The 21,130-nt window shown below is 56.4% G+C and overlaps 1 protein-coding gene and 1 long non-coding RNA gene across 10 annotated transcripts; both read left to right on the forward strand.

Moving 5' to 3' along the window:
* Nucleotides 1-4,800: 4,800 nt before the first annotated feature.
* Acvrl1 (activin A receptor like type 1) lies at nucleotides 4,801-20,895 on the forward strand. 9 transcript variants are annotated; one of them, XM_076556870.1, is made up of 11 exons: nucleotides 4,809-4,937; nucleotides 8,589-8,761; nucleotides 9,922-10,033; nucleotides 10,542-10,793; nucleotides 10,993-11,204; nucleotides 11,382-11,481; nucleotides 12,443-12,589; nucleotides 12,781-13,056; nucleotides 13,640-13,837; nucleotides 16,503-16,633; nucleotides 18,880-20,895. In XM_076556870.1, exons 3-11 carry the CDS (start codon nucleotides 9,970-9,972, stop codon nucleotides 19,012-19,014), a joined length of 1,515 nt encoding a protein of 504 aa, XP_076412985.1. In that variant the 5' UTR covers nucleotides 4,809-4,937; nucleotides 8,589-8,761; nucleotides 9,922-9,969; the 3' UTR covers nucleotides 19,015-20,895. The 9 variants fall into 9 exon arrangements, with proteins under 9 accessions (XP_076412990.1, XP_006981958.2, XP_042120692.2 ...); XM_076556874.1 differs by having other exon boundaries at nucleotides 11,014-11,204; XM_076556872.1 differs by having other exon boundaries at nucleotides 10,545-10,793.
* On the forward strand, nucleotides 11,488-12,331 carry LOC143269822 (uncharacterized). The gene is made up of 2 exons (XR_013046593.1): nucleotides 11,488-11,606; nucleotides 11,653-12,331. It is a non-coding gene; the product is annotated as an uncharacterized LOC143269822 (long non-coding RNA).
* Nucleotides 20,896-21,130: the final 235 nt, after the last annotated feature.

The following is a 21,130-nucleotide window of genomic DNA, read 5'->3' on the forward strand; positions in this document are numbered from 1 at the left end:
CCTTCATGCAGAGTGGAAAGAAGGCAGCCTTCCTTTGGGCTTCCTGAAGTTAGCCTCCCCACTAACGTCCAGGTCGCCTGCCTCATCCCAGCCTCTGAGCTTTCCACACTTGCTCTGTGTCTGCAGAAGCTAAGACACGCTGCTTCTTGTCATGCCAACGATTAGCTACACTGAGACCTTTGAGATCAGTAGACCCAAGTTCCATCCTGGTCCTGCCCACCCCCCCCCTCTCTCACACACACACACACACACACACACACACACACACACACACACACACACACTAAACTACTTCCCAGGATACAAGGTACAGATGTGACTGGTGGGTAAGCAGCTGCCCTCTGTTGAGTGGGACAATGGAAGAGCCACAGCTTCCCAGGATTCGAGCATGGTATTTTGATGGCCCCTGAAATGTGGGAAAAAAAACAAAAACAAAAACAAAACCAGCCCGGAAACCTCCTCAGACCAGTTCTGCCGCAGGGGGACATCCCTGCCCTAGCCACCCGCCTCTCTCCTCCGTCACCACAGTTCTGGTGGTTGCTCAAGTTGTTCTTAAGGAGCTCACACTCCCCGTTCCTGCCTTGGAAGGCCAGGACTTCATAGGTGGGACTGCAGAGTTGAATATCCTAGCAAATTCTGAGGGTATCAGCTGGGCTGGGGCGGGGGCCACCCAGGGAACCTCCCCTCACTCCTGTTGGGGTAAGGACATGTTTGTCCCTGTCCAGCCCCGCTGCCACAGCAAATGCACGTAGAATAGAATGGTGTCTGGGCTCCAGTGCATTTGAGCCCCGGTGCGTGGACAGACTTAATCATCTGCCTCCACCTCTCGGCCAGTGTCCCCCCCCCCCCCCCCAGTCATGCCAGCAACATCTCAGGAGACCCTGGAGCACAAACAGGAGAGAAAGACAGAAGAACAGATGGGGACCCCTGTGGCCCACACCAGGGAACCAGGACAGGATACTGACCTCCTTCTCCATAGCAATGGCTAAAAGTACACTCATGAGTCACCACTATCCAAGTAATAATCAGCTAAACCCTGAACCCTGAACCCTGAACCCTGCTCCTGGTCTCCCTTTCCTCTCCAGCTCCCCAATTTACTTCTTGCCCGACCCTTCAGGCCCCTCACCTGCCAGAGGAGCCTGTCTGGCCGGAGCACATGCCGTGGTCGGAACCCCCTGGTCTTTGTTCTTTGAGGCCAGGACTCTTCGTTGTGGAGAAATATTCTGGGTCTGAAATGAGTGGACAAGGCTTGGCCTCTCTCTCTGGAGCCCTTGGCTCTACCAACACCGACTTCTAGAGATGTGGGCCGTACTCATACAGTATTGCCCCATGTGGACATGCCATCCGCCAGGACCGCAGGGGCCTGCGTGATCACAGACGTGACGTTGACATGGATGTCACAGATCCCAGGTGAACACAGACAAGCCGCACCTACAAGCCCAAAGCACACACGCACCCCCTTAGCCACGCAGGCACACAAACATAGATGTGGAAAGCAGCACCCCCTTCTCCTGGGGTCCCAGGCCCTCCGCCCCTCCTGCCTGTGCCTCTGGCGTCATGCTCTATTCTCCTCATTGTCTGTGGGGCAGAGTCTGTGTGACCATGTGACGCGGGAGTCGGGGAGGGGGGCGCGGGGGAGCCCAAGGCTTGTCCCCATCTTCCTGTCAGCCCCAGGTGGCTTCCTTGACTGTGGTTCTGCTAAGGGGAGGAGAGAGGTGAGCAGACCCGGACTCAACTCCTTGCGGCCTGTTTACTCCAGACCTGTACTGGGGAACAAGGGACAGAGGCCTGTGGGTTTGGGGTCCAGGAAACAAGAGCTTTCCTGAGGGCCCTCAGTCCCAGGCCCTCCCGTCCTGGGAAGGGCAGAGCCTGGGCAAGGATGCTGGAGGGGTGGGAAAGGGGCAGGATTTATGGCATTTCCCCTCCAGCTGGAAACAAAGGCAGATTCCTGTGTCCTGCGTGAGCAATCCGGTCCCACCCTCCCGAGTGGCTGGAGCTGAAGGAAATACCTCTGGCCTCTGGCCTCACCCAGCCACTTGGCTCCTCTTCCAAACAGTCTCCCTCCTAGCTGGGGCTATTACCTACTCCCAGATCCCAGAGACCCTCCGTCCCGTGAGCGATGGCCACCTTAAGCCCTCAGTCTCTTCTCAGAACTCATTCTGTAGACCAGGCTGGCCTCGAACTCACAGAGATCCGCCTGCCTCTGCATCCTGAGTGCTGGGATTAAAGGTGTGAGCCACCACTGCCCGGCTCCATTCCATAATTTAAGAGAAGCAAAACTCAGCTCTTTCCCTGCCTCTTCCCTCCTTTGGTTTGCCCCTGCCTCACTTACACTGGTATAAAAATGGGCACACACTTTGTAGGGCCTGGTGCAAAACAAAATTATGTGTCCTTTGTCCCAACACCATTTAGAATATTTTAAAGAATTTCAAGATAGCAGCAGAAGAGTGTTAGATCAAGCACAGAATGTCTGCGCGTGCCTGGCCTTGGTCTCTCTCAAGAGTGAAGCTTGACCCAGGTTTGGGGCAAGCACCTGGAATCCTAGCTCTGGTGAGGTGGCGACCATGAGATCTCATGTTCAAGGCCAGTCTTGGATTTTAGGGATCTTTCTTTAAAAAACAAAACAAAACAAACCCACAAAAACCCCACAATTAAGAACTTAATGCACACAGCTGGGCCCTGAAAGGTCAGAGTTCGCTGCCCGGCCTCCACATCAAGTCCACTGTCACCAGTCACCGGAAAGGACCTCCTGGAAGTTCTCCACACCTCTGCTTCACGCACTGCTGGGAAGTTCTGTGCCTCAGATTCTAACTCAGAATCCTCTGGGCCTGTTTCATCCCATTCTGTCCTTGCTGAATGTGGGGAACAGCTGGGCCCTATGAGCAATTAATTCCTGTAGACTTGGACAGCGTCTGTAATTCCTTTTCTATGTCCTCACTGGCCTGAGGCCCTAGTGCTTTCTCCAGCTCTGTGTCCTCCCTCCAATACCCACCCCCGAGGTTCCCTGTGCACTGTGGGAGGCTTGGGTTCACAAGAGTTGCTAATGCACATTGTCCAGAAGGCTGGGGCGGGGGGGGGTATGGGGGGCCACCCCCATGCACATCTTCTCTTCTACCTCCTAAATCTACTTCACAGGCCTGCCCACAGAAACGCTCCCATCCCCACCGACACTTATCAGCCACTGTGGAGCTCTGGACCTTGAGCTCCTAGATCCGCCTTCCCAAGGAGGCAGGCCTTGGGCTACAGAGGTCCCCTGGGTCCTGTCCCAGGGCCCTCACTCCCACTCCTTAAGACAGAGACACACAGGCTGGAGACCGAGAGAGGTTGGCCGGAAGCCATAGCAGGCAGGAGTGGGTGTGAAGATGGCCTTGTAGCCAGGCTCCCGGTTCCACAGCTGATGGAGTGGGCCACCGTGGCCTCCACACCTGGGAACGTGGGTCCAGGGATCCCACAGTACGCCTACAGGCTGCAGGACGGTCTGCCCTGATGCTGAAATTAGGTTGTGCTGGGGCTCTGGAAATTCTCGAGGCTCACAATTCAAGAAGCTGCCACAGTGTGTGTGGTGTGTGTGTGTGTGTGTGTGTGTGTGTGTGTGTGTGTGTTGGGGGGGGAGGTTCAGCAGAGGAAGTGACCTCAGTCTGAGCTGCTAGCCATTGTCTCCCCCAGCCTCTATTCCCGCCAGAGGCTCAGACTGAGGAACTAAGGTAGGGACCATCTTTCTCTGTGTGTAAGATGGTCCTCCGTGTACCATGCTCGTTAACACGGAGGTGGGGGGGCTGAACCCCTGGAGGTGTGTGTTACTAGGGCTACAGCAACTAGCTTGGATTCTCAGCCGGTGGTTGCACTTCAGAGTGTGGATACTCACACAGGCTAAGAACAAAACTCAAGTCTTGCCAAGGAAGGCCTAGACTTTCACCCACACTCCCAGCCTGTACAGCAGGGTCGGGAGGAAGACTGTCCCTCATCATCACCGCCGGAGCCCTTCTGCCTCGCTCCCTAGCTGCATGCCCCAGCCCCAGAAGGCTCCATGCCCCAAATTCTGAAGCCCATCTGGTGGTTATCCACCCCCACCCCTCACCCCTGCATCCCGTGGTTGAGGTCCCACCCTTGCTGGACAGAAAGTCCAAAGCAGCCTCTCCCTCCATGCTGGCCTCCCCTGATGCAGAGGGCAACTGCCAAGCCCTGAGGGGCTCGCAGGAGACTGACTCAGAATGGACCTATCTGGACCAATCCGGGCCTCTTTAGCCCTAGGCTGACCCTTGATGGCCAGGACTGAGAAGAGGGTGAAGGGGCTGGAGCTGGGAGGCAGAAAGACTGAAGACGACCAACCGGGGAGTCCCAAAGGGCGGAGCTAACTTTTGACCAGACCCTCCCAGCCCAAACTCGGCTCTCTCTGCCTCAGCATCCCCAGAACCTGGAGTGAGGTAGGTGAGGACAGGTAAGTGGACTGCTCCTTGGCGCAGCTCCCTCCTGAGTCGGGAATCCAGGTTTCTGCCTCTCGGTGCGCGCTACCCTCATCCCCTCTCGGGACCCAGGGTGACGCCTCGGCTACCGCCTCGGTCCCTGCAGCCCTGCCCCGGGACCCACGGGACCCCCTTGCCCAGGTTCGAGGTCCGTCCCCTTCGGGGGCGTGTGGGGGCGCTGGGGCAGCCCCACCGGGGTGTGCAGCCCCTCCGGAGCGCCAGGCCCTGCGGCCGGGAGGCGTGCTGGGCAATAGGAAACGGGTTATTAGGAGGGAGTGGTGGAGTCGGGCCAGGCAGGAAGAAGCTAGAATAAGAAGCATTTTTGCTCCAGCCCCTTCCCAGTCCCGGGAGGCCGCCGCGCCAGCAGCGCGCGCGGATCGAGCCCTTCCCCGGCCCCAGGCCGGCTCCGGACGTGAGACCCCGGCCGGGCGCCTCCGGGGAGGAGAGGCGGGGGTCCTGCCGCCCCGTCCAAAGGTGAGTCGAGGTCGCATTGGGCCGAGCGGGACGACCGGTCCCTGGTCTCGGTGGACCTATCCTTCGCACGGATCTCAGAGACCTCTCCGGCGGCGGGGCGGTGCGTGGAGGGGTCAGTTTTAGCTGGACGAGAGAGCCAGCAGCCCCCCCACCCCGGGTTGTGGACACACACACCTGCCTCTTAATCCCACCTGAGAATGGGAGGGAGCCGGATGGGGAACCAAAGACTTTTACTCTTGCTAGGTGTCCTGAGGCCTTTAGCTTCTCTTCCCCGGTCCCTGTCCGTTCCCTTAACTCTCTCTTCTATGCTTATCTGTGAAAATAAAGTAGGCCGAAGGATTCTTCCCCCGCGCGGTGCTCCCATGTCCCTCCAGGATGCTGGGTTAACCTAGGGTGACTTCCCACCCTGCTGAAACGCCTCACAGAGCCCACGTTTTTTTCCAGACCAGCTTTTGCTAAGGAACTTGCCATTACAAGGCTATCTTCCTGAATCTTACCTCTAGCCCCAGAAGGTCACAGAACTCCCCTGCCGCGGGTGTCCTTTCCATCCAGGCTAAAGGGAATCCTAGCCCTTCCCCAAGGCTGGGATCCCAGACTGTCAGTCTGTCCTGGAGAGGACTGCTCAGGCTGGCTGCTTTCTTAGGCCTTCCTCCGGTGGACACGTTCCTGTTTATGAGCAGCCTCAGTTCAGAGTTAGGGTCCCCCCTCTCTGACCCCTCAGCTACCCTGCCCCGCTCCCTGTCTCCTCAGTTATCTTTCTATGTAGTGTGTGGTTTTTCTCGCACAACCTATCAGGTGGGAGATCACTGTGTCCCCGCTTGTAAAAGAGAGGCCCGCTTCAGGCTTTGGTCAATGACACCGGGGGACATCATCATGGCTGGGTTGTTTCTTTGAGATGGAACTGGCCTCAGATTCTCAATCCTCCTGCCTCAGGAGGCCCCTGAGAGCTACCGTTACAGGTATTGGCCATCACACCTGGCTTTTCATGCCACTTAACACATTGCCAAGTAACTCTTCCACATTTGCCTAGGAAACGTCACTGTTCTTGTGCCAATCTCGTAACTGTGGGCAATAGAGGCCGGGCTTGGTCAGAGCCGGTATGTTGACCTCTGACCTGCACAGGAGCCTCCCCCATCTGCAGTTTCCCTGTCGGTGGGGATTTCAGTGACTTACCATCAACTGTGGTGTGAAAATAGTTCACAGGAACTTCCGCAAATAAGGGATTTTTAAATGCATCCTGTCTCTGGAGGGTAGGGAAATCTCACGTTACCCGCCACACGCATCACCGTTGTCTATGTATCCGCACCGCACACTTTACCTGCCTGTTGCTGGTCACCCCGTAGCTGTCAGGGTGATCAGACTGACCGTGCATCGCTGCGCTTGTGGTCACATAACCTTTATATCACTTAACAACGGCCCAAAGTGCAAGCGCAATGCCGTGGGCGGGTCGGACGCGCCAAGGAGAAACTAAGGCGCTTCCTTTAAGCAGAAAGGCAAAGGTAAAGACAAACGCTAAAGTGTGTCATTGTGGTCATTGTATTTTCTTATCGATGTCAATTATCTTCTGTGCCTAATATACGAATTAAACTTTAGTGTAGGTATGGTTATGAGCAGAGAGGAACAGGACAGGCAGTTTGGCCGCCTGTGGTTTCAGGTACCCAGTGTGGTTTGGAGATGCATCCCCTCAGATGGGGGGCGGGCATTGCACTGTACCACTTGGCAGATGCCTAAGACCTAGGTTTTAGATCCCTAAAACCCAGGCTGGTTCTGCTGTCTGCCCACCACTGCAGAGTTAATAGACTTTGAGGTGAGTGCTGAAGGCAGTCCTGTGAAGAGCGGGGTCTGTGAGGCCCAGTGAGTGCTGAGTGTGGAAGGCAGTTGAGTTTATCACAGCACTCTCTGCCTGGGGACAGTGTGTGGAAGGGCCCTGTCACCGGTGGAAGCAGGAGAAAGACTGACAGCCGCCATCCGGGCACACCTCCCTCTGGGTCTTCACCTGAGGCCCACAGACTGAGAAGTCTGGCAATGAACAGTCTGGGCAATGGCAACACTGTGCAGTGAAACCTGAGGAGGGTACCAGTCAGTGACATCAGGGGGACACATTGCTAATGTCAGCTGAGACCCGTGAGCCTTTGTCCTGGGGCTCACCTAACTCTAGACAAATAGGGGAATAGCAATGATTAAGAAGGATTTGCTGTTGGCCACCTACGTTCACTCAGTCCTGTTCAGCACCCGTTTCCCGTAGGGGTTGTGAGGCTCCGAAGAGACGGACCACTGAGGGGCAGTGCCTGGCACAGGATGAGAACTCAGAGTAGTTTGCCTGCACTAACTTAACGTTTGAAAGTCATCTAACATTTGCGACCTCTGGCCAACAGTGGCGATGCTCCTGTCCACAGAGGATCTTCCTCGCAGTTCTGCTAAGGAATAAAGGGGAACCATAAGACCCAGATTGCACCCCGCCCCATGCTTAACCTGGGATGGGACGCGGTCAGTGCCATCACGTTCCCAGGGCTGGACCAGGAGTGACTTCTACGTTACTGCAGACCTTCCCCTAGGCTGCTGACTCTCCTCTCCCACACCCATGCTTGCCCTCACTCCTCGGCAGTGCCGCAAAGCCTCTGGTCTTGTGTTATTCTCTTTCCTCCCACAGAGATGGGGAGGCACCTAGAAGGAACCAAGGGCCTCTTCCCTCCGGGGCCCACGTCCACCCACCCAGCGATGCCCTGTGAAATGAATGAAAGCAGGGGGAGAGGCCTGGCTCTGTGCCAGACACCTTCCTCAAAGCCTGGTGCACACCCAGATGGATCAGAATTCCCCGGGGGGACTGTTTGCAAACACATGCTTCTCTTTTCTCTCCTTTTTTAAATCCCCTTCTCCCTTGGTTTTTGGAGTCATGGTCTTGTTCCGTCACGGAGGCTGGCCCCAGCATTTGAAGTCTTATTTGGTATTCCCCATCCTCCTGTCTCAGCCTCCAGAGTGCTGGGTCACAGGCACATTACCACCGTACCCACCCAAAGTACGCTCCTCGCTGGTCTCAGACACTGTGGCATGGGTGACAGAGCAGAGGATCTACATAGCTCGCCCACCGTGGAAGATTCCCATATGCGGGGGAGAGGCAGGGGCACATGGGAGCAGTCAGGGAGGTGGACGCTTGTCCCAGAAGGACGTCTCCTTGCTAGCCACTCATGGCCCCTCCTCAGCTACTTTCCAGCCAGGTGAAGTCTGCCAGTGATGGCCTCGGGACCACTGCAGAGTGCTTGTCAGAGTCTTAACTGGCCTCTGGCGGGGGCAAGAGGCAGAAGGTCAGGCAGAGGCTGGAACGCAGCTGCACAGCCCAGGTCTCTATTTCCTCCCCCGGACCGGGCCTCTGGGGCAGAGGAAACCCAGGCAGGAAGGCCAGGGCTGCCACTAGCCAGAAAGGCCCACCAAGCCCCCCGGCCTGACCCTACACATCCTGCTCCCTCATCTTGGGTCTTCGTTTGGTACCAAGATTGGAACATGGGCCTCTGTAGTGTGTGTGACTGTGTGTCCAGCCCTTCTCATGTCTCATCACAGGACACTCCATGTGTTAGCTCCCTGAGCTGGGAATCCAGCCTGTACACTCTACTGTTAGTCTGTGTTTCTGTCTGACCCCTGGCCCTCCTGCTACAGGCTCAGCCCCTACCTACCCTCTGGTCCCGAGGCTTTGAGAAGTGAAGATCGGCACAGCTCTAAAGCCGTAGCTGATCGGGGTCCTGAGTTCCGGGTTGTCACAGGCCAGAATCACTCCTCTGGCCAGTGTTCGTCAAACTTCTGAAGAGTCAGACCCCAGGCGACTCTGCAAGGTCAGACATTCGGTGCCTAAGTGTGTTTCACTTCCTATACCACTGGCCCCTCCCCCACCCTTCCCCAGGACAAGAAGAGAGAAGGGGGCCCAGACGGCTCTGAGGGGGACGCAGACCCCATACACCTAGGCACTGTCAGGCTGGGCATGGCTGCTGCGTGCCTGGGGATGAAGAGGGGGTGCTGACCCCACTGGCTCAGGACAGAGAGAAGGACCGGTGGGGGAGGGGGTTCCAGAGTGCCTTGTGGGACTCCTGGTGCCGCAAGAGGATTCTAATACCTGGAGGGGAGGGTTCTAAGCCTCCCCCCTCCTCAAAAACCGCAGCTGGGAGGGGAGGGCGACCAAGGGGGTCACGACGCCACATGAGCTTGGTGACCTGATTTTGATTCCCCAACCCCATGTAAAGGTAGAAGGACAGAACCAGCTCCCCAGAACTGCCCTCTGACCTCCACGCTGGTACCTTGGCACATGGGCCCTTAAACACAGGCGCAATAATAACTGAATGATATGAAAAACATAATAATAAAATCATAAAACTGGAGCTGGGGTTGATGGTTTGTAAGGTCCCGGCTCCAGGTGGCCCCTTTAGACCCTGTCCTTCTCCCAGCCTGCCCTGGGCTCCCTGCTGTGCGTGACTCCAGCCTGTCCTATCCAGACCCAATCTAAACAATCTTGATTCCTGTTGCCGGCCTGGCGGGACCCTGAATGGCAGGAAGTGAAGACAGGAGCCTGTTTATGTTTGAAGCAGCCAGGCATAGGGGGGTGAGGGGGGGGCACTGGGAAAGGGTGGGCAGGGGTGGAGGCTGGAGGGGTGGGCAGATGGCAGAGGACAGAGAGATCTTCTTTCCTCTGCAGCTGTGCCCTTCTGCAGCGCGCCTAGCCGGGACCCCGCCCCAGCCTGCTCTTGTCTGAGCTCAGCAATGGGGCACAGAGCCGGGGTCCCCTCTGGCTCTCATCATTTAAACACAGCTCTCCACCCTTCACCCCCAACAGATGGTTTCCATGGGGAAGTGAAGCAGGACTTCCCTTGCAGGCCCCGCCCACAAGTCGGACGTAGGAGTGGGGAGGTGGCTGCCCTGCCTCCCCCCTCACAAAAAAACTCCCAGTGATTTCCTCCTGGTAGGAGGGGACCTTGCTCACCACGGTGGTCACATTTTGCAGATCTCACCAGATCTCACCGTATCTCTTCTCCTCCTGTCTCCAAGGACCATGACCTCGGAGATCCCCAGAAAGGGCCTTCTGATGCTGCTGGTGGCCTTGGGCCTGACCAGGGGTGAGTGTGGGAGGGGCAGTGTGGAAACAGGGGTCTGAATGGAGGAGGCGCCTATAGACTCGACCCCCAGGAGCCTGGCTGGAGGGCAGACAGGCGCCTATAGACTCGACCCCCAGGAGTCTGGCTGGAGGGTAGACAGTAGGTGCCTATAGACTCAACCCCCAGCTGCTCCAGCCCTCCTTTTTATCTTGATACTGACTTGCAGGCTGAGGTTCCTTCCAGGATAGACCCTGCATCTTGAGTGGAGGGAGTAGGGGTGTGAACAGGGAGAGCCCGGGACCAGGGCGGGACCTGTAGATGGGAGAGGAGGTCCTCGCACAGGCGGTAGACCAAAGCTGGCTTCTCCGTCTCCACGGCCTGCGTGGCCGGGGGTATGGCTCCGAGGGAAGGACAGTAAGGGAATGGAATGGAAGGACCAGCTCTTGAGGGGTCTGCCTCTGAGACAGAGGGGACAGGAGGAGGAAGTGGCTGGCCTCCTCGGAGTGCCTGAATTTCTCGTGTCTCCCAGGAGGCGTGGTGAAGGCCTCCAGGGATCAGCTGGTGAACTGCACTTGTGAGAACCCACACTGCAAGAAGCCGACCTGCCAGGGGGCATGGTGCACCGTGGTGCTGGTTCGAGAACAGGGCGGGCACCCCCAGGTCCATCGGGGCTGCGGGAACATGAACCCGGAACTCTGCCTGGGACGCCCCACGGAGTTCGTCAACCACCACTGCTGTTACCGGTCCTTCTGCAACCACAACGTGTCCCTGGTGCTGGAGGGTATGTCCAGGGGCCCTGCCGCTCTCCCCCATCGCCTCAGACGCTGCCCTCTCTGCCCCGCTTTCTTCTCACGCCCTGGCCCATACAGAGAGGGTGTGGGGAGGCAAGATGCTGGGATCTAACACCTGTCAGAGTGGTCTGGCTCAGGGTCAGGAGAGATGGCCTGGTGGAGCTGGGGCTCAACATCCCCCTCCCACAGCCACCCAAACTCCTTCTGAAGAGCCAGATGTAAACCCCCCGCTGCTTCCGATCTTGGGTTCCGTGCTGGCCTTGCTGGTCCTGGTGGCCTTGGGTGCTCTGGGCTTGTGGCGTGTCCGAAGAAGGCAGGAGAAGCAGCGGGGTCTGCACAGTGACCTGGGCGAGTCCAGCCTCATCCTGAAGGCATCCGAGCAGGGAGACAGCATGCTGGGGGTATGGACCGCCTGGGACCCAGGGTGGAGGGTGGGTATGTCCACAGGAGCAGCTATCTCAGGGGGCCACCCAAAGACGGCAGTGAGAACCTAGCCGTGGTGTAACCGTGGGACGGTGGTGGAAAAAGGGGCTGTGGCTGATGAGGGCCGCCACTCAGCGACCATGTGGTATCCCTAGGACTTGCTGGACAGCGACTGCACCACCGGCAGTGGCTCGGGACTCCCCTTCCTGGTGCAGAGGACGGTGGCCCGGCAGGTCGCGCTGGTGGAGTGCGTGGGTGAGCAGTGAGCCAGCCGGGGACGGGGACCAAAGACTGGAGAGGTCGGGGAGCACTTGCTCTCCAGGATCACAAGTGGGTCTAGCCTGGGGTCAGAACAAGGGGTTCCGCTGGGCAGGGAGTGGGTCTAGCCTGGGGTCAGAACAAGGGATTCTGCTGGACAGGGAGTAGGTCTAGCCTGGGCCAGAATAAGGGATTCCGCTGGGCAGAGAGTGGGTCTAGCCTGGGCCAGAATAAGTGATTCCGCTGGGCAGGGAGTGGGTCTAGCCTGGGCCAGAATAAGGGATTCCGCTGGGCAGGGAGTAGGTCTAGCCTGGGCCAGAATAAGGGATTCCGCTGGGCAGGGAGTGGGTCTAGCCTGAGCCAGAATAAGGGATTCCGCCGGGCAGGGAGTGGGTTGGTTACGGGCCAAGGTAAGGTCCTTCTGCAAGGACAAGTGTGAGGTGATAAGCTAAGGGTAGCCAAAGCTGGGGTAGGATGTGGATTAAGTTCCGTATGAATTCGGGATCAGGGAGAGCACTATGGCTCAGAAGGTGAAGGCCCATGCTATCAAACCCGACGGGCCAAGTTCAACCCCTGGTGCACACTTGGTGAGAACCGTCTCCCTCAAGTAGTCCTCTCACTCCACATGTGATCCTAGTCAGTGTGCGCTACACACATGCGCGCACACAAAGAAATAAACGTAATTTTAAAAACTCTTTACAGCTGGACATGGGGGCTCACGCGTTTAATCCCAGCAGCACTCAGGAGGCAAAGGCAGGAAGATTTCTGTGAGTTCAAGGCCAGCTTGGTCTAGATGGCAAGTTCCAAGTCGGCCAGTGACACACAGTGAGACCCTGTTTAGTAAAAATTCAGGTTTTGCAGAAGGGGTTTTCATAGCACCCAGAGTTGGGGGGTGGGGCTTCTAGGACCGTGTGTTTCTAGTGTGTGACCCTTGCTCTCCCCTTGGCCATTGGATCAGGAAAGGGCCGATATGGCGAGGTGTGGCGTGGTTCGTGGCATGGTGAGAGTGTGGCCGTCAAGATTTTCTCCTCACGAGATGAACAGTCCTGGTTCCGGGAGACGGAGATCTACAACACAGTTCTGCTTAGGCACGACAACATCCTAGGCAAGGAGGGGACACAGAATCCGCTATTCCACACCTAGGTGCTCCAAGCCCTCAGCTCAGGGCTGGACGACACGGAGCTCTGCGCGTTGGTCTAACCCTGAGCGACTCCCAGACCCTCAGCCCTCGCCTGGGTTCCCCTCTCCACCCCTTCCTCCTCGGTGCTTTGGCTGACTCACACCTTCTGCTTCCAGGCTTCATCGCCTCCGACATGACCTCGCGCAACTCAAGCACGCAGCTGTGGCTCATCACCCACTTCCACGAGCACGGCTCGCTCTACGACTTTCTGCAGAGGCAGCCGCTGGAGCCGCAGCTGGCCCTGAGGCTAGCCGTGTCGGCGGCCTGCGGCCTGGCGCACCTGCATGTGGAGATCTTTGGCACTCAAGGCAAACCAGCCATCGCCCACCGGGACCTCAAGAGCCGCAATGTGCTGGTCAAGAGCGACTTGCAATGTTGCATTGCCGACCTGGGTGAGCAGGAGGGAAGGGGTGGGGCTTCGCAGGTGGGCGGGGCTTGTATGCTCGGCTCTGCCCGTTTCTGTAGGGGAGAGAATTAGTGCTTCAAAACCTGTTTCCAAGCCGGGGCACTCAGGAGGCAGAGGCAGGTGGATCTCTGAGTTAGAGGCCAGCCTGGTCTACAGAGTGAGTTCTAGGACAGCCAGGGCTACATAGAAAGACCCTGTCTCCAAACGAATTGTTTCCGGCCCAGACTCCTTCCACCATTCACCTGACTTCCGGAAAAGGGACACGGAGGTAGGAACCTGTGTCTCACCCTGACTTCTCTGAGAACACAGCTCCTTTCAACCCACCTCAAAGTTCTACTGTGTGAAGTGGGTATCATAATGCATGCTTTGCCTGAGAATGCTATAAAGCAAAGGGTACACGGGACAGATGGTCTCCCTCCGGCCACCTCAGGGCAGGCCTCCATTGCCCGGCTGTCCTGCGTCTATCCGTTTCCATCCCCTCTGCATCTGCCTCTAGCCTGGACTTCCCAGTGTGGGAATGGCCACCTTCTGTGGGAGCCCTGGAGGACTGACGAGCCCACTGCCCACAGGACTGGCTGTGATGCACTCCCAGGGGAGTGATTACCTGGACATTGGCAACAACCCCCGAGTGGGGACCAAGAGGTACATGGCACCCGAGGTGCTGGATGAACAGATCCGGACTGACTGCTTTGAGTCATACAAGTGGACAGATGTTTGGGCCTTCGGCTTAGTGCTGTGGGAGATCGCCCGGCGGACCATCATCAATGGTGAGGACCCAGTATATGCAGGGTGTGTGTGTGTGGGCTGAGACTGGGCTTCCTTATGTGGGCTGGTGCTTGTGACCTGAGGGTTTGAGATTAGATCTCCCAGCATCCCTTCACTGCTATGTATCAATTAGTTCAGCCCAAATGGACTTTTAAGGTTCATCTGAACCTGTGAGGGTGTGGATCTGACCTTGAAGTCTTGAGTTAGAAACAAACAAAAACCCATAAATATTCAGAGCTGGGGATATAGCTCAGTGGTAGAATGCTTGCCTAGCATGTCCAAGGCCATGGGTTTCGATACTGAGCATGGGGGTGGGGTGGGGCAGGGCAGCAGCTAGGCTAGCGTTTATTGAGATTAACTGTGTGCCACACCACCTACTCTGAAGGTGTCGTCTTATTGAAGTCTCCTGTTTGGTAGGAGGTGGCATTGGTCAGTCAGATTGCCTGGATTCGGTTTCAGGTTTTGTTATGACAGTGAGCATTTTAGCCTCTCTGTGCCTGCCTGCTTCCTCATTTGTGAAATCAGAATTAAAAACATAACTGTAGCCACAGAGCTGATCCAAATTAAGTATTTAGAACAATATCTAGAAGCTGGACTTGGTGGCCCACACTTGTGATCTCAGTACTCAGGAGGCAGAAGTACTGCTCCGTGTTCAAGGCCAGCCTGGTCTATATAAAGAGAGTTTCAGATCAACCAGGGCTACACAGAGAGACCCTGAAAAAAAAAGTGAAAGAAGAAAAAAAACCAAAACAGTGCCTGGAGCTAAATATTGTCACCGTGTACAAGTACCTACATAATATTATTTCGTTTTATGAGAAGAGTCTAGGTTTCCAGTTCACTAGAGGCAGCATTAGGTCTTAAGCCAGCCACCTGATTCTGGGCCAGTGCCCTCTGTCACTGTGGCAATTAAATGTTGACTCTTGATTCCTTGATTTCTTTGCTCACACGTACGCTATCTGGTGTCTGCTCTGCCTGCCTGTGGCGGCCTCATCGCTACCGCTGATTGCCGTGGGAGACCCTGCCTTGGAAAGGCTGGTAGAAACACCTGTCCTGTGCTGCCCTGTGCAGCCCTGGGGTTGATGGCCTCTCAGTCCCAGGGTAGGTGGAGGACCACGGGTTGACTGCTGCAATGCATAGCTTTTGTGGAGGCTGTCTAGGACCAGGGTTGCCAGAGTCCTGAAAGTTTAGGACAACCCAGGCCAGACTAGAGCCCTCTCGTTTCCTGAGCGTCTACCGGGAGCCAGCCTTTTGCAGCCTCACGCTTCCTCAGTGGTCCCCTGTTGACAGCAGAGATCCGGGTGTCACCACTCTCTCCTCGGGTCTCCCAGGAGTTCCAATCCCTGGGCATGAACCGCTGGAATCAGCCCTGGGAGGCTGGAGTTGGGGAAGGGGCACCTGGATGAAACCAAAGAACTCTTGGGCCTGGCTGCAGGCAGGAAAGGAAGGGCTGATGGATCGGCCTTGGGCTCCTGGGGCGGAGGGGAAACTGTCAGCTCCACAGACTCCCAGTGCATTATAAACACTGTAATCTGGTGTCAGCCCCGGCACTGATTAAAGGCTCATTAGACACGCTCGGGCCTCTGCAAATCACTGATTAGGGCGCCAGCGGCACAGGGGCGGCCTGGAAGCCCGCCACGCCACCGGGAGAACAGCTGGTGAGGGCCTCATTGAAGTCGTGGCTACATGGTCACAAAAGCAGCCTGGGGTTGGGGAGCAGGAAGAGGCACGGGACTGCCTCTGACCCCACAGACACACCTTTCAAAAAGGCTCCTATTTAGGTACCCTCAGGATAACGTGGTGGTGGGGGGTGGGGGGGAGACGGGACAACACTGTTGGCTGTATGATCTGCAGAGGCATGAGCCTTCCCTGATGGTAAGTAAATAGTACATAGACCAGGGAATAAATCTTTTCCTCTTAGGAGAAGTGTTTTTTTTTTTTTTTTTTTCCTGTCCTTTGTCCTAATTCCAGATGTACCATAGATGCAGCTGAGATGCCAGAAGCACAGATTTGGTGTTGGATTTCGGCCTTGAGTCCCTCCTCTGTCACTTACCACCTGTCGATCCTTAGAGACAAGTCACAGTCTTTAGAGCCACTGTTCTAGTTAGTGAAGTGGACCTACAGTGTCACGGTCCCCGCAGGCTGCCGTGAGGATGGCATGCAGAGCGCCAAGGACCCTCCTGACCCACAGGAAGTGCTCTGGGACACCAGCTGTTAGTGTCATCAGTCAGGGAGTGGTACCCAGGCCCAGGATGGAAGAGAGCCGAAGGTGGAAATGAGATCCAGCCTAGGGCGCTGACGAGATGGGTTTTATGTCCTGAGTCCGCTAGGACTGGCTAGGCTCCCTGAGTCTGGTGCTTCTCAGCCTAAGTTTCTTCATCCGTGACAGGCTTGGTATACTACGCACAGCGCGGAGCTACCATGAGGTCTAATGGGAAAGCGTGCAATGTGCTTATTAAAGCAAAGACTGCCTGGGAAACACAAAATACACAGTAATTCCATGCGCTGCATACAGTTATGATGTCATAGGGTAGGACCCCTCTAGGGAGCAGTATGGTCAGGCAGCTAGCCCCAGGTCCCTTGGGACAGAAACCAGGCAAGGTTGTCCCCTGGATGCTCTCTGGTCTCCTTAAGTCCCAAGTAATCGCCCTATCCTCCTTGAATCCCCAGGCATTGTGGAAGATTACAGGCCACCCTTCTATGACATGGTACCCAATGATCCCAGCTTTGAAGATATGAAAAAGGTGGTGTGCACTGACCAGCAGACTCCCACCATTCCTAACCGGCTGGCTGCAGATCCGGTAAGGCCTCTGCTGGGGCTGGGCTGTGGCTGGGCTGGGCTGAGGCTGGGCTGAGGCTGGGCTGGGGCTGGGCTGGGCTGACTGGGGCTGGGCTGGGCTGGGCTGGGCTGGGCTGAGGCTAGACTGAAGCTGGGCAGGGGCTGGGCAGGGGCTGGGCAGGGGCTGGGCTGGGCTGGCTGGGGCTGGGCTGAGGCTGGGGCTGGACTGAAGCTGGGCTGAGCTGGGCTGAGGCTGGGCTGAGCTGGGCTGAAGCTGGGCTGGGGGCTGGGCAGTGGCTGGGCTGGGCTGAGGCTGGGCTGAGGCTGGGGCTGGGCTGGGGCTGAGCTGGCTGGGGCTGGGCTGAGGCTGGGGCTGAGGCTGGGGCTGGGCTGAGCTGGGCTGGGCTGAGCTGGGCTGGGCTGGGCTGGGGCTGGGCTGAGCTGGGCTGGGCAGTGGCTGGGCTGGGCTGGGGCTGGGCTGAGCTGGGCTGAGGCTGGGCTGGGCTGGGCTGAGGCTGGGCTGGGCTGAGCTGGATTGAGGCTGGGCTGAGCTGGGCTGGGGCTGGGCTGGGGCTGGGCTGGGGCTGGGCTGGGGATGGCATGGCATGGCATGGTATGGCATGGCATGGATTGGGGTTGATTCTTAGCTGGGATTTCTGGGTTTAGGATCTTGGCTCTGCAGCCTCTGTTTCTTGGATAGATCTTGGGTGTTCTGGGTGTTCCCCACATACCTGGCTTGTGCATCTCTCACCTTTCTTGGACCTTCTGGTCAATCTAAGATTTTCAGAACTTCTTACCTTACCTGTGAGAATCAGAGGGCCTCTGCTAAACTTCTCCTGTTAGGTTTTTTGTTGTTGTTGTTGTTGATTTTTATTTTATTTTTCAAGACATTCCATACTTACACAAAGCAATATATGAATGTACAAACATATGTTATATATAATAATATAATATAATATAATATAATATAATATAATATAATATAATATAATATAATAAATATAAATGCTTCTAAATATTCACTCTCAGACATGTACACACAAACACATGTAGGGAGAAGCTTGGTGTCTTGAAGACAAAAGTTGTTTTTTAGCTTACTTGTTTTTGTTTTTGTTTTTTTTTGAGACAGGGTTTCTCTGTGTAGTTTTGGTGCCTGTCCTGGATCTTGCTATGTAGACCAGGCTGGCTTTGAACTCACAGAGATCCGCCTGCCTCTGCCTCCCTAGTGCTGGGATTAAAGGCATGCGCCACCACCGCCTGGCCCTTTTTTTTTTTTTTTTTTTTTTGAGACAGAAGTCTTACTATGTAGCCCTTTAAAAATCATTTTAAGATTTAAGAGCTGAGTGTGGCAGGACAGGCCTTAATCCTAGCACTTGGGAGGCAGGGGCAGGTAGATCTCTGAGTTTGAGGCCAGCCTGGTCTACAGAGTGAGTTCCAAGACAGCCAGGGCTACACAGAGAAACTCTGTCTCAAATAAATAAATAAATAATAAAATTCTTCTTTCAATTTCATACAAACATAATGTATTTCTACTATTCTCCCCTTATTATCCTCTCTTATTCTCCCTCCCCCAGCCCCTCCTTTTCCAAGAAGTCCACCTCCAACCGCTCACTCTAATATCCCCACTTTAGTACCTGGCATTACACTAAAACTCAATGAATTTTTACTGAAAGATAATGAATATATGGACGTGTACTTAAGAGGCCACACAGATGCTCTCCTGTGCACACACATCTCCTCACTCTTAGGACCCAGAGGAGGCAGGCTGCCTCATCCAAGGGCCACTGAGCTTTGGGGACAGGCTCCTTCTGGACAGAGGCCCTTTGGGGGCAGTGCCCACCATTGCACCACTCACAGTCACAGTACCCTGAGCACCAGGTCTCAGGCTTCCAGAAACACCCTTCGCAGTGGATCCTGCAAGAGGTGGGCGTGGAGCCAGGTGCTCCACGGAGGCTGCTCACCAGGCTCGAACCTCCACCTCCTCCCCTGCTCTCCCCTGCTTGCCGTCTGCCACCACCCTTCGCACGCTCCCTCTCCCTCCTTCCGTCTGTCCATCCCTTCCGTCTGTCCATCCCTTCCGTCTGTCCATCCCTTCCGTCTGTCCATCCCTCCTCACCCTTCGCTTCTCCCTCTGTCCTGTCCAACACTCGCCCATCCTGGCTTTTCTCCTGCTGTGTCTCCCGTCCTAAGCCATGGCCTCCTCACCCTGTGCCCCCTATCCATCCTCCTGACTGATGTTCCTCTCCTCCGCCTGCCTCTCACCCCCAGGTCCTCTCCGGGCTGGCCCAGATGATGCGGGAGTGCTGGTACCCCAACCCCTCTGCCCGCCTCACTGCGCTGCGCATCAAGAAGACGTTGCAAAAGCTTAGCCACCATCCGGAGAAACCCAAAGTGACTCACTAGCCTAGGCTCACTGGACTTCCTCCGCCTGAAGTGTGTGGTGGGGCAGCAGACGTACCCTGTCTGCTGGGTAGAGGTGGTGTGAGTGTGCACGCGGCCCTGTGTGTGCCTGCCTGCCCAGCTTGGCCCCCGGCCCATCCAGCCAAAAATACAGCTGGGCTGAAATTCGATCGGCTTTCGTCTGGCCTGCTCAGAGTGGCCGGCTCTCTGACGCCTGGCTGGGCTCCCCGGCCCCAAGGCCAGCAGGGTACACCCCTACCACTCCCAGGGCAGGGTAGCCAAGCCAGGGAATCCCGGGCCCAGATGCTGGGCTTGCACTGTCCCCTACCCTGGGTCAACCTTACTGACCCACCGGAGCAGCCAGGATGGCACGGGGGCCGTCTGACTTCGGCAGACACTCCATCCTGCCCGGGCCCAGGGGAAGATGCCGAGGCCTCAGTTTCCCACTGTGGGTTCTTATCACTTCCACGATGCCTTTCAGTCGTCCTGGCTGGTGAATGCCAGTCTCTCAGGAGAGGTGGCGTCGGACCCCGCTACCCTCTGCTCCTTTACCATCCGAGCTGTCTTGTTAGGGTGTCGAAACCCAAGGGTCCTGTGAGGAGAAGGAAGGCGGAGGAGAGGAGAGCCAGCGTCGCCCCGTTCAACAGGAGAGGGACTTGGCTGTCTTGGGATCTTAGACTTGGCCCTGGTGTCCGTTGAGGCTTCTCTGACCCCGATTTTCACGGAAGCTCAGCCCAGGACCCTTGTCACCGGCCCCTTCCCTGTTGCTTGCCTCAAGCTGGGGTTTGGAATAACTGAGTCCAGGACAGCCTAAGGCCTCCTGGTCGACTCCCCAAGCCCCAGTTCTGGCCTGAAGCTACACTCGGGGCCACCCTGGGACTCAGGCAGCACTGGACCCCCTGATTCCCTCTGTGGCTTGGCCTTCTTTGTCTCAGGGCTCAGGGGTGGCTTCCTCTGGGCTCTCCAAGGCTGAAAAGAAAATTTGGCTCCTGTCAAGACGTCTCCAGCTACCAAGGTTCTGCTCCCTCCTGGCCTTGACTCTGGCCGAAGCCCACACCCTAGGCCAGGCTTCGGAAAGTGTACCTCAGGAGAACTTGGCCTAGGAAAACATCAAAAGCCTGGCATTTAGAAATGTGAAGGGTCTACACCCATGTGCTGAACAAGTGAAACTGAAGCCTGGCAGACAGACTGAGGAGAAGTGGGCTGTAGACAAGGCTTGAGGAGGAGCGTGGGGGACTCAGGCCTAAGATCATCCTCAATCTTAGGAAGGCCTGGCCTAGAAACCCTTGGCCATCATCGCAGAGGGAAAGGACGGCTAGCCCCGCTACACACACATACATACACACATACACATATACACACACATACACATACACACACACCCCGTGACACTGTGGGTGCCTCTGTTGTGTGTCCCCCCCCCCCCCCCCACTACTGTTTCTCAAGCCTATCTCGGCATGTACAGGGACCAAGGAGAAACCAGGAACTGAAACCAGATGAAAACAGAAAGTAGACCAGCGTTTCCCAGACCAGCGGGGCCCCATCGGATGACTCTCTGGTCACTGGAGCCAGGGAATCGCCTCCCTGCCTGAAGGATTTTTATTTCTACTGGACTTGGGAACAAATTCATCTTTGGACTCCACAGCCAGCTCCTCCAGGGCTCGGAAATCCTAGGTGGAGAGCATCTGAGGGAGGGGTTTGAGTGACAGGGGACGTGCGTGGAAAGGACAGGGGGCTCTCCAGAGACAACTGTCTCCAGATGCTTCTAAGTGCAGGTGTGCGGGTGGAACCCACCTTTCTGTACTGAGAGATACAGTTTACGGGGCACACTTAGCCGGCCACACGCATGTAGTAGGTCCTCAATAAACCGTAGTTGACCCCTGAGTCCCTGCTTCGTCTTCTAAGGCTAGTATCTCCGCAGTGGTCCAGCTGCAGAGGTCCAGAGAGAACCCGAGGGCACGGGAAGTAGAGGGTCCCAAAGCACACATCACCAAATCGCCCTTGGACAAGGCCGCTCTGGAAGGCTCCCTTACCTAGAACCGCGCTGAGGCTCAGACTTGAGATCCCAGCCCGGGTGGGGAGCAGCCTGAGCCACGCCGGTCACGTCGCCCTCTGCTGG

This window comes from Peromyscus maniculatus, chromosome 20, assembly GCF_049852395.1.
Source record: "Peromyscus maniculatus bairdii isolate BWxNUB_F1_BW_parent chromosome 20, HU_Pman_BW_mat_3.1, whole genome shotgun sequence".
Classification (NCBI taxonomy): domain Eukaryota; kingdom Metazoa; phylum Chordata; class Mammalia; order Rodentia; family Cricetidae; genus Peromyscus; species Peromyscus maniculatus.